This window comes from Lactuca sativa, chromosome 4 (genome assembly GCF_002870075.4).
Source record: "Lactuca sativa cultivar Salinas chromosome 4, Lsat_Salinas_v11, whole genome shotgun sequence".
NCBI lineage: Eukaryota > Viridiplantae > Streptophyta > Magnoliopsida > Asterales > Asteraceae > Lactuca > Lactuca sativa.
In genome coordinates, this window is record NC_056626.2 from 224,293,184 (window position 1) to 224,318,823 (window position 25,640).

Sequence of the window (25,640 nt, forward strand, 5' to 3'; positions counted from 1 at the left end):
TTCCAATAATTGCCATGTAGCTTGGTCTTTTGCCACGCGTTACATCTTTCCGCTATGTATCTCATGACTCACATTCATACTCGCTTCGTGACATACACCCATGCTTGCATCGCAATGTCGTCTTTCCGGTTGAGTCTTTGACCTTTAATCATTTGTGAGCGTCCTTGCACGACCGTGTCGTGTTCCTTCTGTTTTCATATTCAACCTAAAGTAAGTTGTCATTCTCAAAATAACAACCTACTTTAGTATTTAAATACCAAAATATAGTATAGTCAAATACTCAAACTTTCGATCGTTACTATAGATCCTCGATTCACTGCCACTGTCATCTACTAGAAATTGGCACTCGATAAAATTCCTTATACAAACGTGTTTTTTTACCACTATGGAATAAAACTCCTTGTCTGAAAGCTAATAAACACAATACATAGCCAATGAACCTACAAATAATCCAATTTTTCCACTTTGGAATGACCGTACAGTCCGGACCACCGTAATATGTTTTTCCAATCCAGAACATACGTGTGTTAGATTTCGGACTCGAAACCTAACAACCATCCCCAACTCCGGAATGGTCATAACTACTCAAGAATACAACATACCAAAGTAAATGGTTATTCTTTCATAATACTTCAATTATATAGGTTATATTACTTAATTTCCCTTTAAAATGTAGAAAAGACTTTAATTCAAGTTTTCTTTTTCTTAACAGCTAAAAATTAAAATCTCTCAAAATTGCTAAAAAAACCAATAAAAGAAAAGTAATACATAAAGAAAAACAATCCCAATTCTCTAAAAACGTCAGAAATAATACAACATTGACTGTAAGTACAAAAATATATAACCATTGGTTTGTCTTTTTAACTATATCCGAACATTATTACTTTGTCTAAGAATCTAAGATTTTTCAAAATCAATTAGAAGGTGTTTGTGATTGGTTATTTAATTTAATAAATATGCATGTTTTCATAAAAAATAAAAAATAAAAACAAAATTAGTTTATGTAATAACAAAAGTGGATCTAAAAATAAATGTTTGGTTAGCTTTCGTAGTAGTAAAAAAACTATAAGTTCATAAGTTGTTTTTTTGTAATATTTGGATATATACTAAAAAAACATGTTTATGTATTTAGAACTATTTTGTATTTTTATGTCTAACATTTCATACAAAACTATATGTAAGACTCATATGTTATATGTATTCATTTAAAGAAAAATAAATATGAAAATTCTAAACATTTGAAAAAGTTTGAATTTATAAGAAAAATTAGAAAAATATTGAATTATTAAAATTAAAGTGTTTTTTTTTAAATTTAATCAAATAATTTAGATATATAAACAAAGGAAACTAATAAATTTTTAATTTATAAGTGTTGAAATTAAAAAGAAAGTCAATTATTGAAATAGATATGCATTTATTATTACATTTATTAGAATTATTACATTTAAATATTATGTGAAATTTAATAAAATATAAAAAACCATAAAATGACATGTAGAAAAAATTTAATTGAAAATAACCACAAAATGACATGTGACTAAATCAATAAAAATACGACATATGGTAAATTGATTTTCATTTATTAAAGTATATATGAAGGTATAATCTGAAAATGTTAACTTGTAATATGGATATCATAGTTTTTTTAAATTAATGAAAAATGATTTTTTGGAGCGGGTAAAAAAACTATTTTAAAAAATGATTATTAGTTACTTCAATATTTTTTTTAAATTTATTGATTTTTGATAATCCAATATAATGAATAAGTTATTTTCAAACTCAATCCCACTCACATTTAATAAGATTCATTTTTAAGTTTTTATTGCGTTTAAAAAAGTAAAAAAAATACACTATTTATTCAGACCAATGATTGTGATTAGGGTGTGCGCGGTGCGGTTTGGTGCGGTTTCGAGTCAAAACCGCAAACCGCACCGCATATGCGGTTTGAATATTTTAGAAACCGCAAACTGCACCACAGATGTTCAAAACCGCGTGATGTGGTGCGGTTTGATGCGGGCGGTTTATGCGGTTTAGTTGCGGTTTGTGCGGTTTGATGAGTTGTTCAACATTAAATCTATCAAAAAACCAAAAACCCGATCGGGTTAAAAAATTTGATTGCTTTCATTTTATAAAAACAAATACAATTTTCGAGTTAAATCGTTTTTAATAAATTGTGACTCATGCTAGTATATATAGTTTTGTAAGTATCATTGTTATTGCTTTATATTGTCGTTATAGTTGCTATATTCTTGTAAACCATGAGATCTTGATCTAATAGTCATTTAATGTTACGTTATAGATATTTGGTTATTATAAGAAATATATTTATATACATCATTTCTAAATCGTGATTAGAAGTTATAACAAAGTAAAGAAAAAAAAAGTATATATATAACATGCGGTTCGGTGCGGTTTGAACCGCAGTTTTATAAATACAAACCGTAAACCACACCGCACAGTGCGGTTTGATAAAATGATGAACCGCAAACCGCACTACGAAATTCTAAACCGCATTATGCGGTGCGGTTTGGTGCGGTGCGGGGGGTTTGTGCGGTTTGTGTGGTTTTTTGCACAACCCTAATTGTGATGCCTTATTTTAACACACTATTTTCTTGCCACAAAAACTTTGAATCTCAAATCTCAGTCTTTTTCTTGTGTGAATAATAGGTTCTAGACAAAATAGAATTTTTATGTATTTCCTTAATTAAAAACAGGAGAAAAAAAAAAAAAAAAAAAAAAAAAAAAAAAAAAAAAACGGATAACGGATAAAAAAAAAGGTAGTATGGTGAAGAAAAAAAAAGTTTGAAATGGGTGAGTAGCAAAAACGTGAATATCAGGAAAAACCACAAACAAAAAATGGTGGAACAAGGCTCTCTTGTGCAGCATGCATACAACACTCCGACCACTGGGTCACTGTAGTGTTCACCGCACACCACGGTGTACGGTATGTGGGCATACCGACGGAATTTAGGTCTCGTTTGATAGTTTTGTTTGGGAAAGTGTTGTCTGGTAACGTGCTGTCTGGGAAAGTTTTCTGACTGGAAAAGAAACCATGCTATTAGATTGTATATCTGATTGACTGTGTTGAATGATAAAAAAAAAGTAATAAAAAATAAAAAATAAATTTAAAAAAAAAATTATTTAAAAAATTAATAATTCAAGAAAGAAAGAAAGAGGCGGGGTTTGGTGCATAATTGTCTTTCCAGCTCATTCAGCCAGAAAGATATGATTTTGGGGCTTTCTGGGAAAAACATATCTTATCGGGAAAGACCCATTTTTTGTGCAAATCAAACAGTCTTTCTATTCCATTCAGCCAGAAAGATCTGTTTGGACCTGAAAATATGCGTATCAAACGGGACCTTAGTGTTTTTATTAAGAGTTTTTCAAATCATTTAATGAGGAAATGACTTAAAAAGGGTAATATAGTTTTTAGTTTGTATATGTTGAGTCCTTATTGTTTTTTTTATAAAATAAGCCCTTGAAATTTTTGTTTTTGTACACATCCAGTCTTTATGACCAATTACTGCAGGTTAAGTTCTCAGTTTGTACTTTGTATACATTTAGTCCTTAATGTTCTTTTTTTGCAAAATAAGTCCTTGTTGTTTTGGTATACATTCAATCATTATGATAATTTTCTTCAGGTTATGGTCACATGACATCCTATTTGGGATAATCATTAATGAAGTGTTCTCATACATAGATTGTATGAGAAGTGGAATCATATGTTTCGCAATTTGAGGTGGTTGAGACATACACGTCTCCTTAGTCCTCGCGACAGTATTCTAATCGTCCTAGGGTTTTAGTATTTTGTGATTCAAGGTGGTTATGACATGAAACCACCTCTTTAATAGTTTCAGGCTCATCTTCAAAATTCGGGATCAAATTGAAAAGAACAAAGAACTTATTTGCTGAAAAATGGTTAAACTGAAGCTTAAGACATTTTCTTCTTAGAGAAAACTATGACATCTACATTATTTTACCACTAAATATATATATATATATATATATATATATATATATATATATATATATATATATATATATATATATATATATATATATATATATATATATATACACACACACACGAAGAAGAAACCATGTATGATAACACTTTATTAATGATTGTCCCACATATATTATAAGAACAAAACCTTAAAAAAAAGAAAAAAAAAAACCTGGTCAGAAGGAATGAATATGTATAAAAACAATAAGAGCTTGCTTTGCAACAAAAAAAAACATGAAAGACTAAATTTGTATAAAATGAGAAGTTAATATGGAATAGTTGGTTATAACCTGGAATAGCCGGTCATAAGGCCTAAATGTATACAAAACAACAAGTTAAATGACTTATTTTACAAAATATGGATAAATAAAATAAAATAAACACAAAACGTGTACAAAACGAAAAATATGTTACCTATCAAGTCATTTTCCATTTAATGAGTCATACAAGTACAACTTACAAGTTACAAGGTCTTTCTAAAAACTTTTAAATAACCCAATTTAAATACCCAAAAAATGAAATTAATATTAATGACTCTCATAAATAAATTGAACTAAAAAAAATTCAACTTTAGAGTTATATATCATGAAAAAACCCAACGGAAAAGCTCTGTTGTGGATGTTCTTCTGATTTTCAAACGATACATTAAATTAAAAACTTATGTTATAAAGAATATTCTAAAACTTATATGCATATATGTAAATAGCACAAAAATAAATACAATTAGATCACAGATAAAACACTAAATTCAGTAATCTTTATAAAATGTGCTAGGGGTCCACAAACTGTGTTTTGGTTGCAAGTTGTAACCTTCGTAACCAAAATAATCGAAAAATTGCACTAGAATATGACTACAAATGTTGGTAGTGAAAGGTGCATTTCATTTAGAGATGTGGGCATGTCATGACGATGCTTGTTTATATGCATCGGTTTGTTTTATAATGTATTAATATTAATTACGAATCTATTTTAATTCGGCGTTAGTATTTTGTTAGAATTTATTTAAATAGTTTAAGTACCTGGAAACCGAAATATTCTTTAACGTGTATATGTAGATAAGGCAAATTGTGATCCGATCTATTTTCAAAAAAAGAAAGTAAAGCAAAAGTAGCTTCTGCCATTGGTGGTGTATGAGTGTATGACATATGATGCGATATAATATGGTTATTATTGTTTATTTTTATGTCTCGTTTTATTGTTTGTCATAAATTGGTTTTGACTTAATTTTTATATTTTATTAGGGATAAAATAGTAAGAATCAGTGGAGTATCTAAGAGTAGTCGGTATGGGCCAAACGAGGTTCGACGCGGGTGATGTGGCATCTCTCGACGCCGTCGTAACGGGGGGAACACCGCCCCCCTGCTCGTTGCAACTCGTCGATGGTGATTCTCGTTGGCGTGGCGACGGGAAGAAACGGAAGAATTGTGACCGTTTGAGTTTTAATTTGCAATGGTTTGAAAAAAACAAGTTAATTATTTAAAAAAAACAATTTATCCTATAAATACCTCTCATTTTATTAAAAATTTCACACACTTTCTCTTCTCCTCTCCACATACTTTCAATTATCTTCAAAAAAAAATATGGATCCTTTCGACTCGTCCAATGATTCAGATGACGATATTTTTTTTTAGGATGATGTATAATTATTACACTACCAACCTGCTACAACCAGACCCAACCCCGCTACTAACAAGATGTGCGATGTTAAACAGAAATCGTGAGTAAGGACACGAACATCTATATCGCGATTACTTTGCGGATAATTGTGTATACGGGGCGAAAGACTTCAAAAGAAGATTTCGTTTGAGTAGGGATGTGTTTTTACGAATCGCCAACGCCTTGGAAAGCCAGTATCGTTTGTTTACTATATTTTTATACAAAATAAATAAAAATGTACTACATGTTTCTTTAATTTTACCACATATGCGATATATTTTTAAACTGTAATTAATTTATGTTTAGGTATAAATTTTTTCAATTAAGATATGATGCTAGAGGTAGACGAGGGTTTACAACGTTGCAGAAATGTGATGCGACCATTCGTTTGATGGCTTTGGGGAGTCACCCGACACCATGGACGACTATATGAGAATGTCCGAAAGAACCGCAAGAGAGAGTTTGTATACATTGTCAAGGGGTGTTGTTGAAATTTTTGGAGACGTGTATTTGCGTAAACCTTCGTTGCATGATTTGCAAGAATTGTATGCGGCGCATGAAGAACGCCATGGGTTTCCCGGAATGATCGGAAGCATTGATTGCACACACTGGAAATGGAAAAATTGTCCGGTAGCATGGAAAGGGCAATACGCAAGTAGTAATCACGGATCACCTTCATTGGTGTTAGAGGCTATCGCTTCTCAATATTTATGGATTTGGCATGCATTTTTTGGGGTAGCAGGTTCCAACAACGACGTCAACGTTCTTGATCAGTCGCCAATATTCGACGATCTTTTAAATGGAAAAGCCCCGGATGCTCCTTTCACGAGGAATGGAAACGAATACAAATATGGGTATTACCTTACAGATGGAATATATCCTTAGTATTCCACATTCGTGAAGGTATTCCGTCACCCGGTTGAAGAACGAGACAAATTTTTTAAGAGAAGACAAGAAGGAGCACGTAAGGATGTGGAACGTGCTTTTGGAGTGCTGAAGGCGAAGTGACATATAGTCGAACATGCAGCACGACCATTGGATTTAGAAACTTTACGATATATCATGTATGCATGTATCATAATGCATAACATGGTAGTAGAAGATAAATGGCGAAAATATTGCACACTGTATCCCAACGGACCCATACACGTTGAGTTTCAACCAGGAATAACAGATTATTTGAATCGTGTTGTTGACATTTAGGACGCAAATAAACACAGACAACTTTGAGAGGACTTGGCGGATTATATCTTTTATGGTAACAATAACGATAACGAATAGCGTTGTTGTTTTTTTTTTGAATTTGGATGTTATTATTTTATTTTTATTTTTTGGATATTATGTGTAATTTAGTCATTATGTCAATTTTAATCTAAAATTTTTTTTAATTGATTTATATAATTTTTAAACATTATGTTTTATTTATTTTTTTATATTTAAAAAATATTTGTCTCAATTTAAAAAAAATCGAAATAAATAAAAAATAAATTATAAAATGGAAAAAAATTGGTGTCATAACAAGATACAACATGTTGCCTATTTCCTCACTTGGTGTTATAACACCATTGATGATGTGGCACCAAAATAGTGTTACATCTAATTGCCCACACCTTATGGTCTAATAGTTTTTTTTTCAGAAAAATTGAATATTAATGTATCAAAATTTTATTTAATTATCCTTTACTTTAGCAATTGTTTTAACTTTTGATGGAGGTTTCTAAGTAGGCCCATTTGCTCAGCTATAGAGGGCCGATTTTGAACATTCATTTTGTCCTTGCGTCTAGCGGAAAATGAAATTTCAACTTATTTATATATTAAGAGATGGGCCATATAGAAAAGGATATTGGTCTTGAATATTATTCTATCACATTAAAAACACAATACTCTCTTTATATAAACTAACATAATTACTTTATTTATATAAACACAAAACTTGAACACATGTTAAACATTAGTTTATTATAATGATAAAACTTAGATACATATTAACATTAGTTACTTTATAAAAAGAAATAAATTCATCGAGATATTTTTTTTTCTTCAAAACATTCTAAAACCTCATCTATATATCATATAAACATATTTTTAGTATAGTTTTGTTCAATATAGAATGTTTTAGCCAATTTCAAGACCTTAGAAGGCATTCTTATCTTCCACTGATTCAAGTTGTTCCATTTTTTTGTGTTGACCGGATTGAAATAAAGTTTTATTGTCCATCATCAATTTGGTGTGTTGCATCAATTTCTCCTTACAAGACTTTGAAAACAAAGCCACATTGTATATGTAGTCTTTGTCAGGATATGTGTTAGTTGACATGCCGAGAGAGACGAAAAGACAAGGGGAGACAAGAAGAGAAGCACAATAGAAAAATAAAGATGATATAGTAATGGGTAGAACAATTGTATCAAAAAGGGGTTAGAAATATCAATTTAAAGAGTATATAGTTCTTAAAACAGCCCAAATGTCACTTATTAAGTAAATGCTTCTAGTAATTACATTTACAGTCCTAAAGCGTATGGTTACCCAAACGTCTCATTCAGATCTAACAATTATTGATGTGAATAGCATGTACTCTTTCTTATATAAAGTTATGACTAGGGTAAACTATCACTTACCCCTAAAATTACAAAGCACAAATCCAATTAAGTATAATATATTCATCAATGACAACTTCTACCATTTGTAATAAAACTCATCTTAGAGAGAGAAATCCAACATGCTTTGAAGATGGATTATGAAAATATAAAAAAAGGTGCAAGAAACATGGGACATAATAGATGTCATTCGACAACAAACAACTTTAGAGAAAGTGTTAATGGTTCTTGAGCAAAGAGTTAGTTTCAATGTATCAATACTTAACAAACTCATGCAAATGTAAACTAAAAAACATATAATAATATGATCCATTTAGTGGAACAAACTTAGTTTGAAAGAAATTATTTCAATTATATATTTGCGAATTGTAAAACACAATGCAAAAATCCAAAAAAAAAAAAAAAAAAATCTCATATGTTTAGTCTTGCACGCACTCGTTAAGCAAATCCATTTCTTTCAGAATCATGTAGCCAAGAAATCACCCAAATCTATTAAAGACAATAAGCTTGGTATGAAGAGCCATTAACTTGTATATTAAGACTTTTGTCATCGACGTACTTGAAGAGACTGGATAAGAACGAAGTGTCTCTAAAATATGTGTATGTTTATCAGTAACTTTGATGGTTTTTTGTAAAACGCTTACTAACATCCTCTCTAATAAATGAAAGTTTTTTTTTTGTCACTTGTCAAATTTTAAGAGTTTTGCCACTTGTAATTTTGTGGGAGTTTTAGATTTATTATTTTCCACTTGTCATTTTTAGGAATTTCTATTTTTTTTAAAATAAAATTTCATATAAGGAAAGAAAATCATTCTATTAATTTGATAATAAAGTCTAATAAATGCTCTAAAGAATATTTGATTTCCTCTATAAATATTCCAAAATATTACATTATATTATGTAAAAGTATTATTTCATAAAATATTTAATGTTTAAATATTAATATTAAATTTTTATTTTTAATAAACTCATGTAATACACGGGTCTCACACCTAGTATCTTATAAATAACTTGTTTATAAAGTTACAATTACATAAAGAAACAAAGTCAGTATTAAATACAAGTTAATTATACGGTTATAATTTCAACATTCAAAACGACTGATTATGTAACGCCCCAATCCTCAGGTATGGTTTAAATAAGATTTCTTGGATTAAGGCCTACTCGACGAGTTGCTTGCCCTACTCGTCGAGTAGCATCAGGGTGGGATCGCGTGATAAGTGACCTACTCAACGAGTCCATATTGGGACTCCGCGAGTAGGAGCTGGCAGATGAAACCCTAAATCTCGGGGTTTTACACCATATTTAAAGGAACCTCAACCCCCTTTGTGCCTCTTTACAGTTATAGAGAGCTCTGTGAGACCCTAATCCGTGTGTGTGTGCCCCTTTTGTGTTTTGAAGCTTGAAAAGAGGATCTTTGGAGGGAGAAGGCTTGGAGGAGAAGGAGATTGGAGCAAGTAGAGTGTGGGAATCAACACTTATCTCGGTTATCACCTTCTAGAGGTACCTAAATCGCCATTTCCTTGTAGATCTATTCTATTGGTTGAGTTCTAGGGTTTCTTTTATGAAATGTTAAGTTGATAAGGTGAGCTATGGGATAGATCTGAAGTTGTAACTTCAGATTTGGACCCTCCTTGGATTCTAGAAGCATAAAGTTGAAGTCTTGGTCATGATTGAGGTCCCTCTTGAGCATGAAGCTCCATGAAGAACTTAAAATAGGTATTTAGAGGCTTTATAGCTATGCATGCACGTAAAGTTTGCAACTTTACGTGAAAAGCATGCCCTAGAAGCTTGGATCTGTGATTTGGAGCAACTGCATGGCTCAAAGCAAGTCTGTATAGAAAAAAGGACTAAATGGACTCGGCGAGTCGCAAGGTTGACTCGGCGAATCATATGAAGATAGCCGTGGAATCGTCGAGTAGGATGAGCAACTCGGCGAGTCCGATGAAGATTGCCATAGACTCGACGAGTTGTATGAACAACTCGGCGAGTCGGATGAGTTTTTCCCCAAGTTATGAACACGTGTGTATCCATCGTGCTGCTAGAAGGAAACCCGGCGAGTAGCTTTAAGGTTTCGATTGAAAGTCGTAAGAAATCGGAGAGTCACCCCGGTGACTCGGCGAGTGGGAGGGAGTTTCAAGGAACTCGGTGAGTAGCCTCGGGTACTCGGCGAGTTAAGGTCAACATGGACTGTTGAACTTGGTTAAGGACTCTGACTTTGATCAGGGGTAAAATGGTCATTACACCCTCAGTTCAGTTATCGGTATCTGATTTAGTGGTTATGGATATTGTAGCCGGAGAATTCCGGAGCAGCAGTCATCCAGCTTCGGATTTAGCATCTCAGCAGTCAGAGTTACGAGGTGAGTTTCCTTCCAGTAAGAACGGGTCTACGGCCACAATGCTGACCCGTCTAGTTAGCAGTAGATCCGGACTTTGGTCCGATGCACAAGTTTAGTGTGCTTAATGTCTTTGTGATTCAAGCATGTTTCTATGCTATGTGTTCCGGACTTCGGTCTGATGCAGTATGTAGTATATGTGCTTATGCTAGTTGATATTTTTATGCTATGCTATGTTCAGTCAGTTTCTGGACTTCGGTCCGATGCAGGGGACGGGGTCCCATTCAGTTCCGGACTTCGGTCCGATGCAATTTCCGGACTTCGGTCTGATGCAGAGGGAAAGGCCCTGGTTAGTTCCGGACTTCGGTCCGATGCAGTGGGCAAGGCCCAATAGTTGTTTATGTGTTATTGTATGGTATGTGGTAGTTTGGGGGAGCTCACTAAGCTTTGTGCTTAGAGTTTCAGTTTTTGGTTTCAAGTACTTCCACTAGTAAGGGGAAGAGCTCGGGATGATAGCATTGCACACACCACAGCTTCAATTTTCTTATCCTGGGAGTTTTCATTAGAAACTGTGATTTGTTTTGATACAGTTGTTATGTTACATTGTTATGATCTTTGGGATACTTGTTCCACAATTTTTGATGGTATGTTATCGTAGATGTGATTTTTAGTATTATTAAAACAAAAAATTTTGGGTCGTATTTTTTGGATGTTACAGATTATATTTCATGGGTTTCATGAGTTAGACCCCCATAAATAATGGATAATTATATTACATGGAAATCAAGAAGCTTTTACACTACATGTTCACCTTCTGTGCAAGTATTTAATTAGTATGTGTGCAGAAATTCTAAAAACAAAAGGATCTAAAATGACAATGTTTTTTATATTTTTCCAAGATAAAAATGACACAATTAATGTTCTTACAATAGAAGACCAAAAAAAAGGCTACTTAGATAATGATAGATAATTCACCATAAATTAGATTGTGCTCAACATAATTAAACACAATAATAGTTATGTAGATATATTGAAAACATGATGAAGTTGAGAATGCTTGCTTCGTGACCACATCACCATAGGAGGTGAAAGAAGATGATTAAATATAAGCGATGAACATGATTAAATATTGTTCTAATAACAATGCAAAACAAAAATTGAAAACGAAAGAAAAATTGGTTGGAGAGAATAAAGGTTATGCAATGAGTTGTCAATATATTCAAAGAGAATGTAACTGATGAACACGATTAAATGATAGGATCTAATGAGATGATGAAATGATAATTTCATAAGAATTAGTCAGATTCATCATAAACTGTTTCTCAAAGGAAGGTAGATGTACAACATTATTTGTTGAGGACATTGCAAAGATATGTCATGAAGGTTGTTTGTAAAAACTTTCTATATCTTCTATTTGCTTGATCTTGTTGTCCAAATATTACCTCACTTTGAAGATCTTCCTAAAGGATGGAACAATAACATAGCGTTATAGATATGAATATATTAAATAAGATATTTCCATGAATAAGGAACAATAGCAAAGTCTTTTTAAGCTTAAAATTAGGTTTTGATATTAATAAATATGAATTTTGTGTATCTTATAAGTTCATAGTAACATATGAGATTTGACGTCATAATGATGATAGATGATCTCATTATTCATTTTTCTTGAAAGTGTATATATTTGGAATTAAGTTACAATTTTTGGAAATTGTAACGCCATGATTTTCATCAAAAAAATCTTTAATTTTAAAACATTGTTAATGAAAATTAGCAACGGAAGACTTTAAGCAAACATTTTCAAAACAATCACCAACGTTACGTTTTAAATCAAAAAACATCCAAACCAAAAACTATTTGAGTATGTTATTTCAAAAAACAATGATGACCAACAAGAATGGTCAAAGTGGTATCAACATAACAAAAGATAACTACCTAAAGAAGATCCCCACCTCACGAAGCATCACTCCCTATCAACTTGTACCATCACAATGCATAACACGGAAAACACAACAAGACCAAGTGTCAGCAACATCTTAGTGAGCCAATCAAAAGTACAATAAAAAAGGAAACACACATATCCCATATAGACAAGTCAATCACATACTCAATAGATATCATGTTTACACACCACACATGGCATTTTCTCACATACACAACACATATCGTGACTATAATATATTGCATTTAGTAATCTCCGCCTTATCAACACTTTTAATCCTCACAGTAATTATTAATAATTATTCTTTGCTATAATTATTAATTTTATTATTCAATTATTTGTTCATTGCATTATTTCTTCGCTTAATTCATCGCATTATTCTTCGCTTAAAATTCATCGCATTTCTCTTCGATTAATTCATCACTTTGTTCTTATCCTGATTCATCACATTATTTCATCACTTAATTCATCAAATTATTTCTTCTCTTAATTCATCACCTTATTCTTTTCTAATATGGGTCTATATCATCACCAACCCCAAACGGAATTACCACGTTCGCTACAAACATGACTGATTTAACCCAATGCACTATGTGAGGTGCAACTCTTACTCGTAGCATTGCCCCCGATTTGCTACATTCGCTAACCCCATCCACAACTAATGTGACCGACTCGATCCAATGCACCAAGTGCAGCACGACTCTCACTCGTAACATTGTCCATAATACAATGTGTTTGCTACTCTAAATTGCATATATAAGTACAACATGTTACCATTACAGAGTGGTAAAATTGGTATTTTCATTGCCATTACCCCCCCCCCCCACTTTAAACGTGATGTTCGTTATGGTTCCATCACTCTGCTAATATCACTCCAGACCTTACTCGAGAGACCAACTACCAAGATGGTTGTCTAGGAAAACACTAGACCTCGCCTTAGATTAAGGTCTTTCACTATAGGCAATCCTTCAACCTAGTAGGCCGTCACTAAATCCAGGTAGGGAATGAACCTAAGTTTAAGTTACTACCCTTTCCCCCTCTAATTGTATTCATGATATTGTTTAATCCGATATTAATTCACACATAAGGGTTACATATCAATCATCACTATTATTTCCTATGTAATCATGCATAATTTATCAAGCACTTTTTAAAGCATATTACACCAAACCACTTGGGTTATGGTGACTTAGTAAGGCATGTGGACGATATGGTGGATAACCTATTGACCCATGTTTAAATCCTAGAACTACTCAGCCCTGTACCCATGGAGGTTCGTATGTAGTGACTCTAGTACATGATGCATAGGCTCGTGCTTGTAGTGGGGGATTAGTCTGTGCACGAAAACACTCTCATAACCCTTGTTAGGGAAGTTCCCTTTCCAGAAAAAGGCATATTACACCACTTTACAACACTATACATCACCATGTAATCATGCACATTTTATCAACACCATATAAAAGCATATTACATCACTATACTTCACTATGTAATCATGCATAATAAAACACATACCATTTTAAAGCATATTACATCCCTAGCATGTAAATTTTATACATCATAGACAAGCATAAATCCATAAACATGGCATGTATAAATCATCAGATAGCATATTCAAAACATATTCCTCACACTAGCATAAACCTTACATCCTAATTTATCACAAAGATTATCTAGCATGCACAACATCCTAGATAACTTCTTCTATAGTATAACATCACATTTCTAGCATATATATCACACATAAACAGGGACATACAACGTAACATATCAAGTTGATATCAACTGATTCGCTCTACGACATATGAATTCCCAACCATGTACTAGATTTGCAAGAACATATTGACTCACCTTAACCTTGACAAATACGTCCGCTCACTTTAAGTATATCACCATTTGAAGTTGTCAAAACTATTGGAAATAGGTATCTAATGTCAAAACTGATTGGTATAACTTTCAGAATAATAACAAAGTCCTTTTAGGGTCCCTCAAGAGCTATAATTGGTAGAAAAAAATTTAATAAAGTGAGATAAATAGTTTATTAATTTATCACTAGTTAATAAATTAATTAAAAACTAGTTAAAATTAATTTAGAATAAATTAGAAGTAATCAGGATTTATTTAAAGGTATAGGGACTGAATGTTAATTATTCAATAGTTTAGTAAGAGGAATATTCTAGAAACCCTAAGAGGGTGGACGGTTTTTAAGAGGATCTAGGAGCTTCTAGAATCGTTCTTGGTAACAGAGAAAGAAAAATTTTAATTATGATTAAATCTGATTATTTAATTAATTCAAATCAATTTTATCTGCAAGTTGTCTCAGCTATATAAAGACCTCTCTTGCCTTTATAAAATCCGATCCTACCTCCTATAAGAATGAAAAGTTCTATTCTTGCTATCTCTCTCCTCTTTCCTTAAATTTCTGGGGTTTTAAACTTTTGAGTGTGAGCCTTTAAAGACATTCCTACTTTAGGTGCTAGATCCTTCCAAGAGTTCGAGTTCTTCAGGTAATCAAAAGTATATACGATTATACATTAAAGTTTAGTAATTTTATCCATCTTGGTATTTTAGATTCATGGTTTTGAAAGTAGGTTGCCATAATAGTAAAACCTAAATCTAGGGTACATGTACACTCAAGGTCATTATTGAATGCTTCCATTGCCTAAATTTTGTTATAGATGCATAGAGAACCCAATAGTGGTATCAGATCAATTAGGTTTTAGTTATGAGAACTACTGTGAGAAAGTGAGAAAAACCGAAAAACATGTTAATCTCAGGACGTGGCACGCCCAGTGCTGGACGTGACACGCCCTCGCTAGCTTTTAGGGCTTCAGGATTTTGCCTGTAATTTCGAATTTTACGATTTATCTTTAGATTTAAATATTGTTTTAATATGCTAAAATTGAATAGTTAAACTAAGAGGATAAATATGCCTAAGTAATTTGAAATTATAGATAATTGATTTAAAATTAATTAATGAAAAGTTAATTTAAGATAATATATTTAAATCATGTATTCCTAAATTATTTAAAATACACCTTACATATATTTATAATACTTTATAAATAGTATTTGTAAAACTAAAAGATTTAAAAGGTCGTTATTCGAATCCAGAGTAGGTATCATTATGAAATCATTCTATTAGAGAAGTATAAAAAAAAACGACCTATAAAATGACTGTTGAATGAGTGTCTTTTTCACTCACCGCTTTATTTATATGGTGGATTGTCGTTAGCCACAACTTCCATTGAGTTGATAAAAAAGTTAAGAAAAAAAATATTCTTGGATTTTTCAAAGTTTTAGTAATACGAAATCTTTTTGGACTTTTGAAAATTTTAAAGAAAGAAAAATACTTTAGGATTTTTGAAACTTTTAAAGAAAGAAAAATATTTTTGGATGTTTGAAAATTTCATAAAGAAAAAAATTAAGACTACGATGGACTGTAATGGCTCACAGGTCATCGCATATGAATAGTAAACATAAGAACAAATATAACAAAATAAATAGTCTGTGATGGGTTATGATGTCTCACAGACCTTCATAAATGAATAGTAACTATAAAATGCGAAATCACAATGAATAAGAAAAATATACATGCGACGATGAACAGACTGTAGTGGGATGAACGTCTCACATACCTTCGCAGATGAATAGTAACTTCATCTTGTAGTTTCAAAGTAAGACGATTTTGTAACAGATTTAACTTCTATCATTCCAAACCCTTGAAGTACACAATTGAATGTTGCTTCTGGTAATGCCATTGTGAAAATATCAGCAAATTGATCTGATGATCTCACAAAATGGATCCCTACATTCCCATCTTCCACATGATCCTTAATAAAATGATACCGGGGTACGATATGCTTTGTCTTTGAGTGTTGTACACGATTGTGACATATTCGTATTGTACTCTCTGAATCATAGTACAATGAGATCTTCTTCAAACTTAAACCATAGTCTCATTGTTGACTATGAATCCAAATAATTTGGAATGTGCAAGAAGTAGTAGCAATATATTCAACTTCAAAGGTACACAACGAAACACAAGTTTGTTTCTTTGATTGCCAACCAACTAGTTTCCCATCCATAATTTGACATCCTCCAGTGGTACTTTTTCGATCAAGAAATTGACATCCTCCAGTGATACTTTTTCGAACAAGACCAAAACCTCCCAAAATATGCATCAGAATAAGCCTGTAAAAAGAAACGTATATTAGACGGATACCACAACCCTAAAGACGTAGTTTTGCGAAGATATCGAAAAATATTCTTCACTACCATCATGTGAGGTTCTCGTGGATTAGCTTGATATCTCGCAGAATAACAGACAACAAAAATTATATATGAGGTCTTCTAGATGTTAAATAAAGGAAAGACCCAATCATTTGTCGATATAAAATAAGATCAGTTGTTGGTTTATCAAGTGGAGGAGTCAGCTTTGTTACAAAGGTCATCGGTGTTTTTACTTTCGTATTCCATGCATGCCAAACTTTGTAGGTAAAGACTTTATGAAAGTTTCCTGATTGATGAAAATGCACTCTTTGTTATGTCTTATATTCAAACTGAGGAAAATGTTAGGGGCTGTTTGATTTCGGTGCTAAACCGGTCTGGTCAGACAAAACGTCTGATTCAGTCCGCTCAGAGCGTTTGGTTTGTGAATATTGTACGTCTAACCCAATCGTTTATCTGAATCGGTCAAGAAATATTGTTGATTCAGTCCGCCAAAAAAGAATAGCTGACCGAGGGAAAAGACACGCTTTGCCCTCTTTTACCCAAGGACGCAACATGGACGACTCAACGTACTCCACCGTAGATCATCTAGCGTTGCCTTTGTCCTCCATCTCCACTGGTAAGCTTTGCAACCGATTTATGATCCCCTGTCCCTCCGATCGTTGTAATATTTACAACTTCTTCAATCGATTTCTGCAATCGATTTTTGTAAGGTCTGTAATTGTTTTCGGCAATCGATTTCCCATTATGCCCTAATCTTCGCTCCACAGAAATGGAGACTCCGATTATGACATTAGCTTCAATTTGATAATTTTGAATTCGATAGTCTGAAAATCGGAAGATATGTTCAGTTATTGTGTTGAATATTTGAACAAGAATTTTTTTGAAGATTGTTAGTTTGGATGTTATCGATGTTTCTGGTCAATAACGAAGATGAATTGGGTTCCAATGATGACCTGATTGAAGCCTTGAAGTTCCGATCTTGAGTCCAATAGTTAAATAAAAAGTCAAACTTTGTCATGCCGAAATTGATTACTTGTGGTTCCTGTGTGAAAATATGATTCAAAATTCTTTGGAGATTTTGAAATTTGACGTGGCTGAAATTCATGTTGCAGTTGATTTAAAATTAATATTGCTTCAATGGGAATCTAGATGAAGGTATAAGTTGATGTTTTATTTGAAGTGTGTGATTCGAATTTGCAAAAAAAAAAAAATAGAGTGGTCACAATGAAGATTTGTTTTTTGATTAATGCATCGAAAGTGAAGATGTCAAAAGAATTGGTGATACAGAGAGTTTTCTATAGTGTATTGTTTCAATGGTCAAAGATATTTTCACAAAGTCAAAGTTGGAACAAACTTGATTTTTATTCTAATATTTTTGTATTCTTAGGTGGAATATAACAAATTTTATCCAACAAATGAGACAACATAAGGGTAATATGGTCATTTTTCACCATTCACCATAGCCAGTCAGAAATATAATCAAACAACATGGTTTCAGTTAGATGTGGTCTCGGTCAAAAATTCTAACTCAGTCAGCACTAACTCAGTCAACAACGATCAAACGACCCCTCAATTGGACCCATTGAGCTCATCTCAAATTTAGTTTCCATTAAAATTTGAAATTCAACAGTCAAATTTGGATATATTGAACCAAAAATAATGTTATCAACATAAATTTGGAAAATCATCAAATGATCACCAACCTTTTATGAAAGAAATTTGGGTCAATTAAACCTTGTTTGAATTTTGATTGTTTAAGAAAACGAGTTAGAGCTTCATACCATGCCGAGGAGCTTACTTCAAGCCATACACAAATTTTTCTATAATATAGCAATGATCTAGATACTTCTCATTTATAAAACCTCGAGGTTGCTCGACATAGACTGTTTTTTCAAGTTCACCATTCAAAAATGCACATTTGATGTCCATTTGAAAAACTTCAAAGTTTTTGTGTGCATAGTATGCTAAGAAAATGCAAATAGATTCCAATCTCACAACAAGAGAAAATTTCTCTTCATAGTATATACCTTCTTCTTGACAATATCCTTTCACTATGAGCCTCACCTTGTTACATAAAACATTACCTTCTTTGTCTAGATTTTTTCGAAAGACCTATTTAATCCCTGTAGGGTTTTGAGCATTCTAACACACCTAAGGTGTTCATACAACCCTAAATACCTTGGATCTATGTTTTCACTAATTATACATGCAAAGGTGTTTCCAAGGTATTAAGCCTATAACTAGCATACAAAGATGTAAACTACACAAGATACTAGTTAGTGTAACATACCTTTTCATATGGCTGGAAGACTTGATGCATTTGGCCTTAAGAGCTTAGCCCCAATAGTGTGGAAGCCTCAAGTGGAATGAAAGCACATCAAGGACAAAGGTAGGACTTCAGATAGAATCTCCATGCACTCTAAAACCTTCATGAACTCCAAGAACATGCACCCACACCCTAGGGTTGGCGGTTTTTAGGTCATCATATATGTATTTATATGTGTTGAATTCTAAGAGTCATGGGTAAAACCCAAACCCATACCCATGGGTTTTATGATCCATGGTTCATGTGGCCCAACTCTTTATGTATCCATACATAAACTTGGTCAAACATGGATCATAAGCCCAACATATATAAATATAACTAATTACCATAATTAGTCCCCATATATTTAATTAGTCTCTTTTTGATCACTAAATCAATTCCAAAATTAATTCTTGATCAATACTAATTAAAACCATATGATTTCATATTAATATATTAGTACTTATAATATATTAATAAATCATATATAACCTTCTCTCATGAGTCCATCCTAACAAATTATCCTGATGTTATGCAACCTAAATGGACCATGCTACTCTCGGGTCAAGTACATACCAATAATAGTTATGGGCGTAGACATCTAATCCAACAATCCCAACCAGAGAATCTTCTGGAGGTTTTAGCATTAACCTCCAAAACCTTATTTCTTTCAAATTCGTTGAGTTCAAATTGCATTGCTTAAAATTAGTATGAATGATCAAGAACAATCTTCACTGTGTTTGATTTAATTTTAGAAATGAAAGAATTAGACATGCAAAACTCTGGATTCGCATTAAAGAAAATTGTGTTTCTCCTTTGTTGTTCATGAGTAAGAACATTATGGACGTTTCACCAATTACTGGTGATCTCAGATGATCTTTTGTGCATTTCACTAAAGGTGGCTAGTTTAGATCATACTCAGTAATTACTTCAGAATTGACTTCTTCAACATTAGAATTATTATCGATATCATCATTTATGGAACTACACCTCTGTACATTAGCATCATTCGTAGGATTCTCCTCCTGGATTTGAGTATCATGAGTTGTTGAATTCCCCCTGCAAACGCGTATCAATAGTTGGATTTACACATGAAGTAGATGTAGCTTCACATGTTTGTGACGTTGGGGTTTCTAAGCTCTCCCCCTAAACATGAGCACTTCATTGATTAGTTGTTATAGAAGGCTCCCCCTCGACATGAACTTCAATGTCAATAATTGTCTCATCAACTAATTATAGCAACTCATGTCCTTGATTATCAGTTGTTTTGCTTCTAGATGAAATAGTCATGTCAGGTTTATCAACGAAATTTAAGAAATCATCATTAAATGTTATAATAGGAATTGTTTTAGAATAAGATGAAGGAAATATTTCTTCTCATTGAGTGACTTCTTTCTGAAAAGATTTAATGTACTTGTCATCAAAAGTGACATAGTAACTTTCTTCAATTTTCCTTGTTTTCTTATTAAGAACACGATATGCCTTTTAAGTAATAGAATATCCCAAGAAAATGGTTCGTCTGCTTTCATATCAAACTTGTTGTGAGTCTTTTTGGAATTATAAAGAAAACACTTGGAACCAAACACATGGAAATTTTTCAAATTAGGTTTTCGATTATTTAATTTTCTCATAAGGAGTTATTTAAAAACACTTATGAATTTGAGACCTATTTTGTGTAAAGCATGTTGTTCCAATAGCATCTGCCTAAAGGTAGAGTGGTGGATTTGCGAATGAAAGCATTGTCCTCGCAGCTTCACATAGTGAACGATTTCACCTTTCAACAAACCATTTTGTTGTGGTGTATAAGGATATGAGAAATTATAACTAATTCCTTTTTTTTGTCAAAAATTCCTCAAATATGTGATTCTTAAATTCAATTTCGTTGTCACTGTGAATTTTCCTTATTGGCTTTCATAGCTATAACTTAACATTCTTCACAAAATCAATCATTTTCTATGTGGTTTCTGATTTATCTTTAAGAAAGAAAACTCATGTAAATCAAGAAAAATCATCAACAATAACAACTATATAATTATTATCGTCAATGCTCTCAATTGAAAATGGTCAACACAAGTCAATGTGAAATAATTCAAGTGGTTTAAGTATTTTAGTATTCATGATAGATGAATGGATTTTACAACTTTTCTTTCCCAACTCGCATGCAAAACATAAATGACCTTTTTCATATTTGAGTAGTGGAAGTCCTCGCAAAAGATCACCAAGAACAAGCTTGTTGATATCTTTAATGTTTAAATGTGAAAGTCTTCGATATCACAACCAACTATCACCCGATGATGCTTTTGTAAGCAAGCAAATAAATGGATTTCCTTTAATAGGCTTTATATCCATTTGATACATCTCTCATTTTCTTTTTGATTTAAGAAGAACATTCTTTGATTCCTCGTGTTCAATCACTGATCCTTTTTCGTCAAATGAGACTTTCAAACCAGTACCTACAACCAATTGAGAAACACTTATCAAATTGTGTTGTAACCTTCAACATAAGCTACCTTTCTTATTGTGGACTCTCCATTTGTTATCATGCCATATTCTTTTATTTCTCCCCTCGCATTATTTCCGTACTTCAGTCTTCCAGCATCCTTCAAACTACGAAACCCCCTTAACTGAGACTTTCCTTCTAGTCATGTGACGTGAGCAACCACTATCATTATACCATTCGAAATCATATTGCTTGTCACATATCACATGCTAAATTAAACCAATTTAGAAAAAAAAATGTCTTGGGCCCTGGTGAGATTTTGGATTTGGAATTAACAATAGGAAAAATATTGGTCTTTTCAATCCAAAATGATTTCACAACCGAAACATCATTCACATCTTTATAAAATTGAGTCTTTTATCACATAGATTTATTTCAAAAAATGATGTTTTTCTTCTAATGAAAGCTTTTCCTTTTGAAAGTAAGCAACTTGGATATTCATTTTCTTCTTTCTTTTGTTTTGATATATTTTTTAAAACAACCTTTGGATTTGATACAATCTTCTTTTAAACAAATGATTTTTTAAACAATTTTCTTTGAAAAATCATTTGGTTTCTCAACAGCTTTCTTTGGATTAACACTTTTTGTATAAAAAGAATTTGGACCAAAATGAGATTTTGATTTCATAACTCCTTGTGAATGATTTTTCTGATTAAGAGACCTTGATGAATTTTTGGACTTTTGATTTTTTACCATGAGATAACAAACTAGAACAAGTAATATCTTGAGATTTAACATAATTTGTTATTTTCACCTTTTGTTTCCAAAATTTCTTTTTTTCTTTCAATTTCTTTTTGTATCTTGCGCTCCAAGTGTAACATCCCGATGTTCAGGTATTTCTAAATTTATCCCTTTAAGTTATTATATTGCATTTGGTCCCTAAGTCCAAGGAATTTTGCATTGGAGACTTAGTGGCATTCTTGAAATTTGGGCCGGAGGAGTATGCTAAGTGTACATATGTGTATGCCGAGCGTACTAGGGCGCACCCTAGTACACTAGGCACTAGCGTACACTCATGTATGCGGGGCATACTAAATAAATATGGAAACCCTAATTTTTAGGGTTTGGGTGGTATTTAAGCATCTTTATGGCCTTATTTCTCTTCATCTAACCAGCCTCTACCATCTCTTCGTGATTTAAAACCCTAAAAGCACCTTGTGAAGATATTTCAAGCATTACAGAGTGTGTTTGTGTGAGTTGAAGAGGAAGGAAGAAGATCAAGCTTAACTTGGAGAAAGAGGCACCTTAAATCTAGGATTTATGTTTTATTTTCAAGCCTTTCAAGGTATAAATATTACACCTTTGTCTCTAAATCTTGTAGATCTAGTTATGGGGGTTTTATGTCATCTTTTTGGTTCCAAAAGTATCATATTGAGCATGGCATGTTCTGGACATTTTGACTTGTCCTTTCAGACCTTAGGAAGGTTCCTTAGCTATAAAAATGAAGTCCCTTTGGTTAGTTTTGTTCCATGCATCTTGTAGGAGGTCTTAATGGATTAAGACCTTGTGTTAAGCTTTTATTAGGCGTGTAAAGTCATAAAGTTGGAAACTTTATGATTCTAGGGTGTGTTTTAGTTGTGGATCTGAAATATGGGCTTGAGTGCTTAATCCACTAAGCACTTGATGAAGATTTGGGGCTGCGAGGTTACGCCCCACGTAAGTGGGAGTACGCCTCGCGTACTCGGTTAACCACCCTGATGGTGGTCAATGAGAGGCTTTGCGTACGCTAAGCATAACTCTAAGGTAAGCTCAATGTACTCGCATGGGTCATCCTTGTGAGTGACTCAGTTAAGTTAACTCGGTTGGGTTAGTGGGTTTGACCAGTGGACTTTGACTTTGACTTTGACCAAGTTTGACCTTGAGGGTATTTTGGGATTTTGATGGAATTAGTCATTTGATGGAATTAGGTGTCAGTTATAGAGCTGAGACTCAGAGTCAGACCTTATCAGTTCTGTTCAAATTGCAAGGTGAGATTTCCTCACTGTACTTACGGGTCGAAGGCACCAAGGCCGACCCTTTGGATTGTTATCCTGGTTTATCGTATGATTGTATATTGTAGTGATCTGTTAGATCTGTAGCCTCGAAGGTGTGATGATGCTATGCTTAGTGATCTGTAAGATCTGTCTGTTTGTTTACTGGTTGGTTATTTGTATGCTTGTTTGTTATATATGTGTGTCAACACGGTGTATGTGTGGTTAGGTTGATGCGGTCCTACTTTTTGCTAAAGGAAAACAGACCCAGGGTGGGCCATATAGACTAAAGGCTAGTGGGGCGTACCAGTCAGGCCGAAGGCCCAGAGAACAGTCCAGATACATTGAAGGCTCGATGTGGCGTACTAGTATGCTGAAGGTTCTGTGAGTGTACCAGGTAGACTGTAGGCCGGTGGGTCGTTCCAGTCAAACTGAAGGATCTGTTGTTGGGTTTTGTGTACTATAACACTCCTATGGTGCACATACAACCCTAATAGCTTTGGATCTAGGTTTTCTCTAGTTATACATGCAATAAATTTTCCAAAGCATGAAGACTACAACTAGCATACAATTTTGACATATAACTCATAAAGTCAAGTTAGAAGAATACCTCTTTATTGTAGCTTGTAGTTTTGGCCTTTCAAGAGCTTAGCACCTCAAGTGTGATGCCTCAAATGGTTCACAAAAACCATGAACAAAGGGAGACTTTGAGAGAGAGGCTAGACACTCTAAAATCAGTTATCTCTCTTCCTAGAATACTTAGGGACGATTTTAGCTAAGGGATAACACATATATTGTAGGATTCCAAGAGTCATGGGTAAACCCTAATCCATACACTTGGGTTATGATCCATATCTCATGTCGGCTAACTCTTCATGGATACTTACATAAACTTAGCCCATCATGGATCAATAGCCCAAACAATATATATGTCACTGATTTACATAATCAGTCCCCATTAATTTAATTAGTCTCTTTTGATCACTAAATTAATTCCAAATTAATTTTTGATCACTACTAATTAAATATTATGATTTCTCAATTAATATATTATACTTATAATATATTAGTAAATCATAAATAGCCTCTTTCTCAAATATCTATCCTATCAGATTGTTCTGGTAAAGGTAACCCAAGTGGACCATGCTACTATCGAGTCAAGTACATACCAATTATAGTTATGGGATTAGACACCTAATCCAACAGTCTCCCACTTGGATAAGTCTAATAACTAGTATTGCAAGTACGACTCCAAAATCCCGACTAGCAATCGTAGCTCTCAAAAGCCGCTGTCGAACTCTGACCAAGTCAATGACACATCCATTAGATAAGGGATCATATATTCCTCCATTCTAAATATTGTATGAACTGAGACATGGATCATAATCATTCTCTCTGGTCATGTGTTGTTTCCCGATTTCCGATTTATGACGACTGACTAATCGAACAAATCAAATCAGTCCAGGCTTGGCCAAGCTCTTAGGGTTGTCATCACTAAATCATCGAAGGGCCCACATATATCGCTTTAATCCCACATTGGGTAAAAGTAATGGACAAACTTCGACTCAAATGCTTGCTTGTACTTACTCATCAAATCACACACAACAATATGTTTTATAACACCAAGTTACTGGTGTGTTTACATATGTCAATGTGCAACCGACTTGTAAACTACAACTCACATGTCTTGGTTTCAAGAATATAAGATATTATCATCTCACACTCACTCGTGATAAAATCCATGAAGTGATTCAGATGAGCGTGGGTTTAATCCAATACTCGAATCTTATTCCAGAAGTACTCATGTACACTGCAACAAACTTATGTTATGTCTAAAACACTTTAGACAATCTACAGACGGATTCATGACAGTCTTGCCTCAATACCTACTTCCAAAGTATGATCAACTGTGGATAGTTAGAATAACCTAGTTACTTGGGAAGTCAAAACATGCAAAGTGAAACACAAGAATAATCGAATCCAATATGGTATTCAAAACTTTTGAATATAAATTAAACACCTTTTATTTAATCACCATATTTATTACACATTATTAATTGTATATTGTTTCGATTAATCAACTGAATACTTGAATTAA

General features: G+C 33.1%; 1 protein-coding gene across 1 annotated transcript; it reads left to right on the top strand.

Moving 5' to 3' along the window:
* The first annotated feature begins 6,079 nt into the window (after positions 1–6,079).
* Positions 6,080–6,547, top strand: LOC111893612 (uncharacterized). The gene has a single exon (XM_023889679.1). It carries the CDS (start codon positions 6,080–6,082, stop codon positions 6,545–6,547), a length of 468 nt encoding a protein of 155 aa, XP_023745447.1.
* The last annotated feature ends 19,093 nt before the right edge of the window (positions 6,548–25,640 follow it).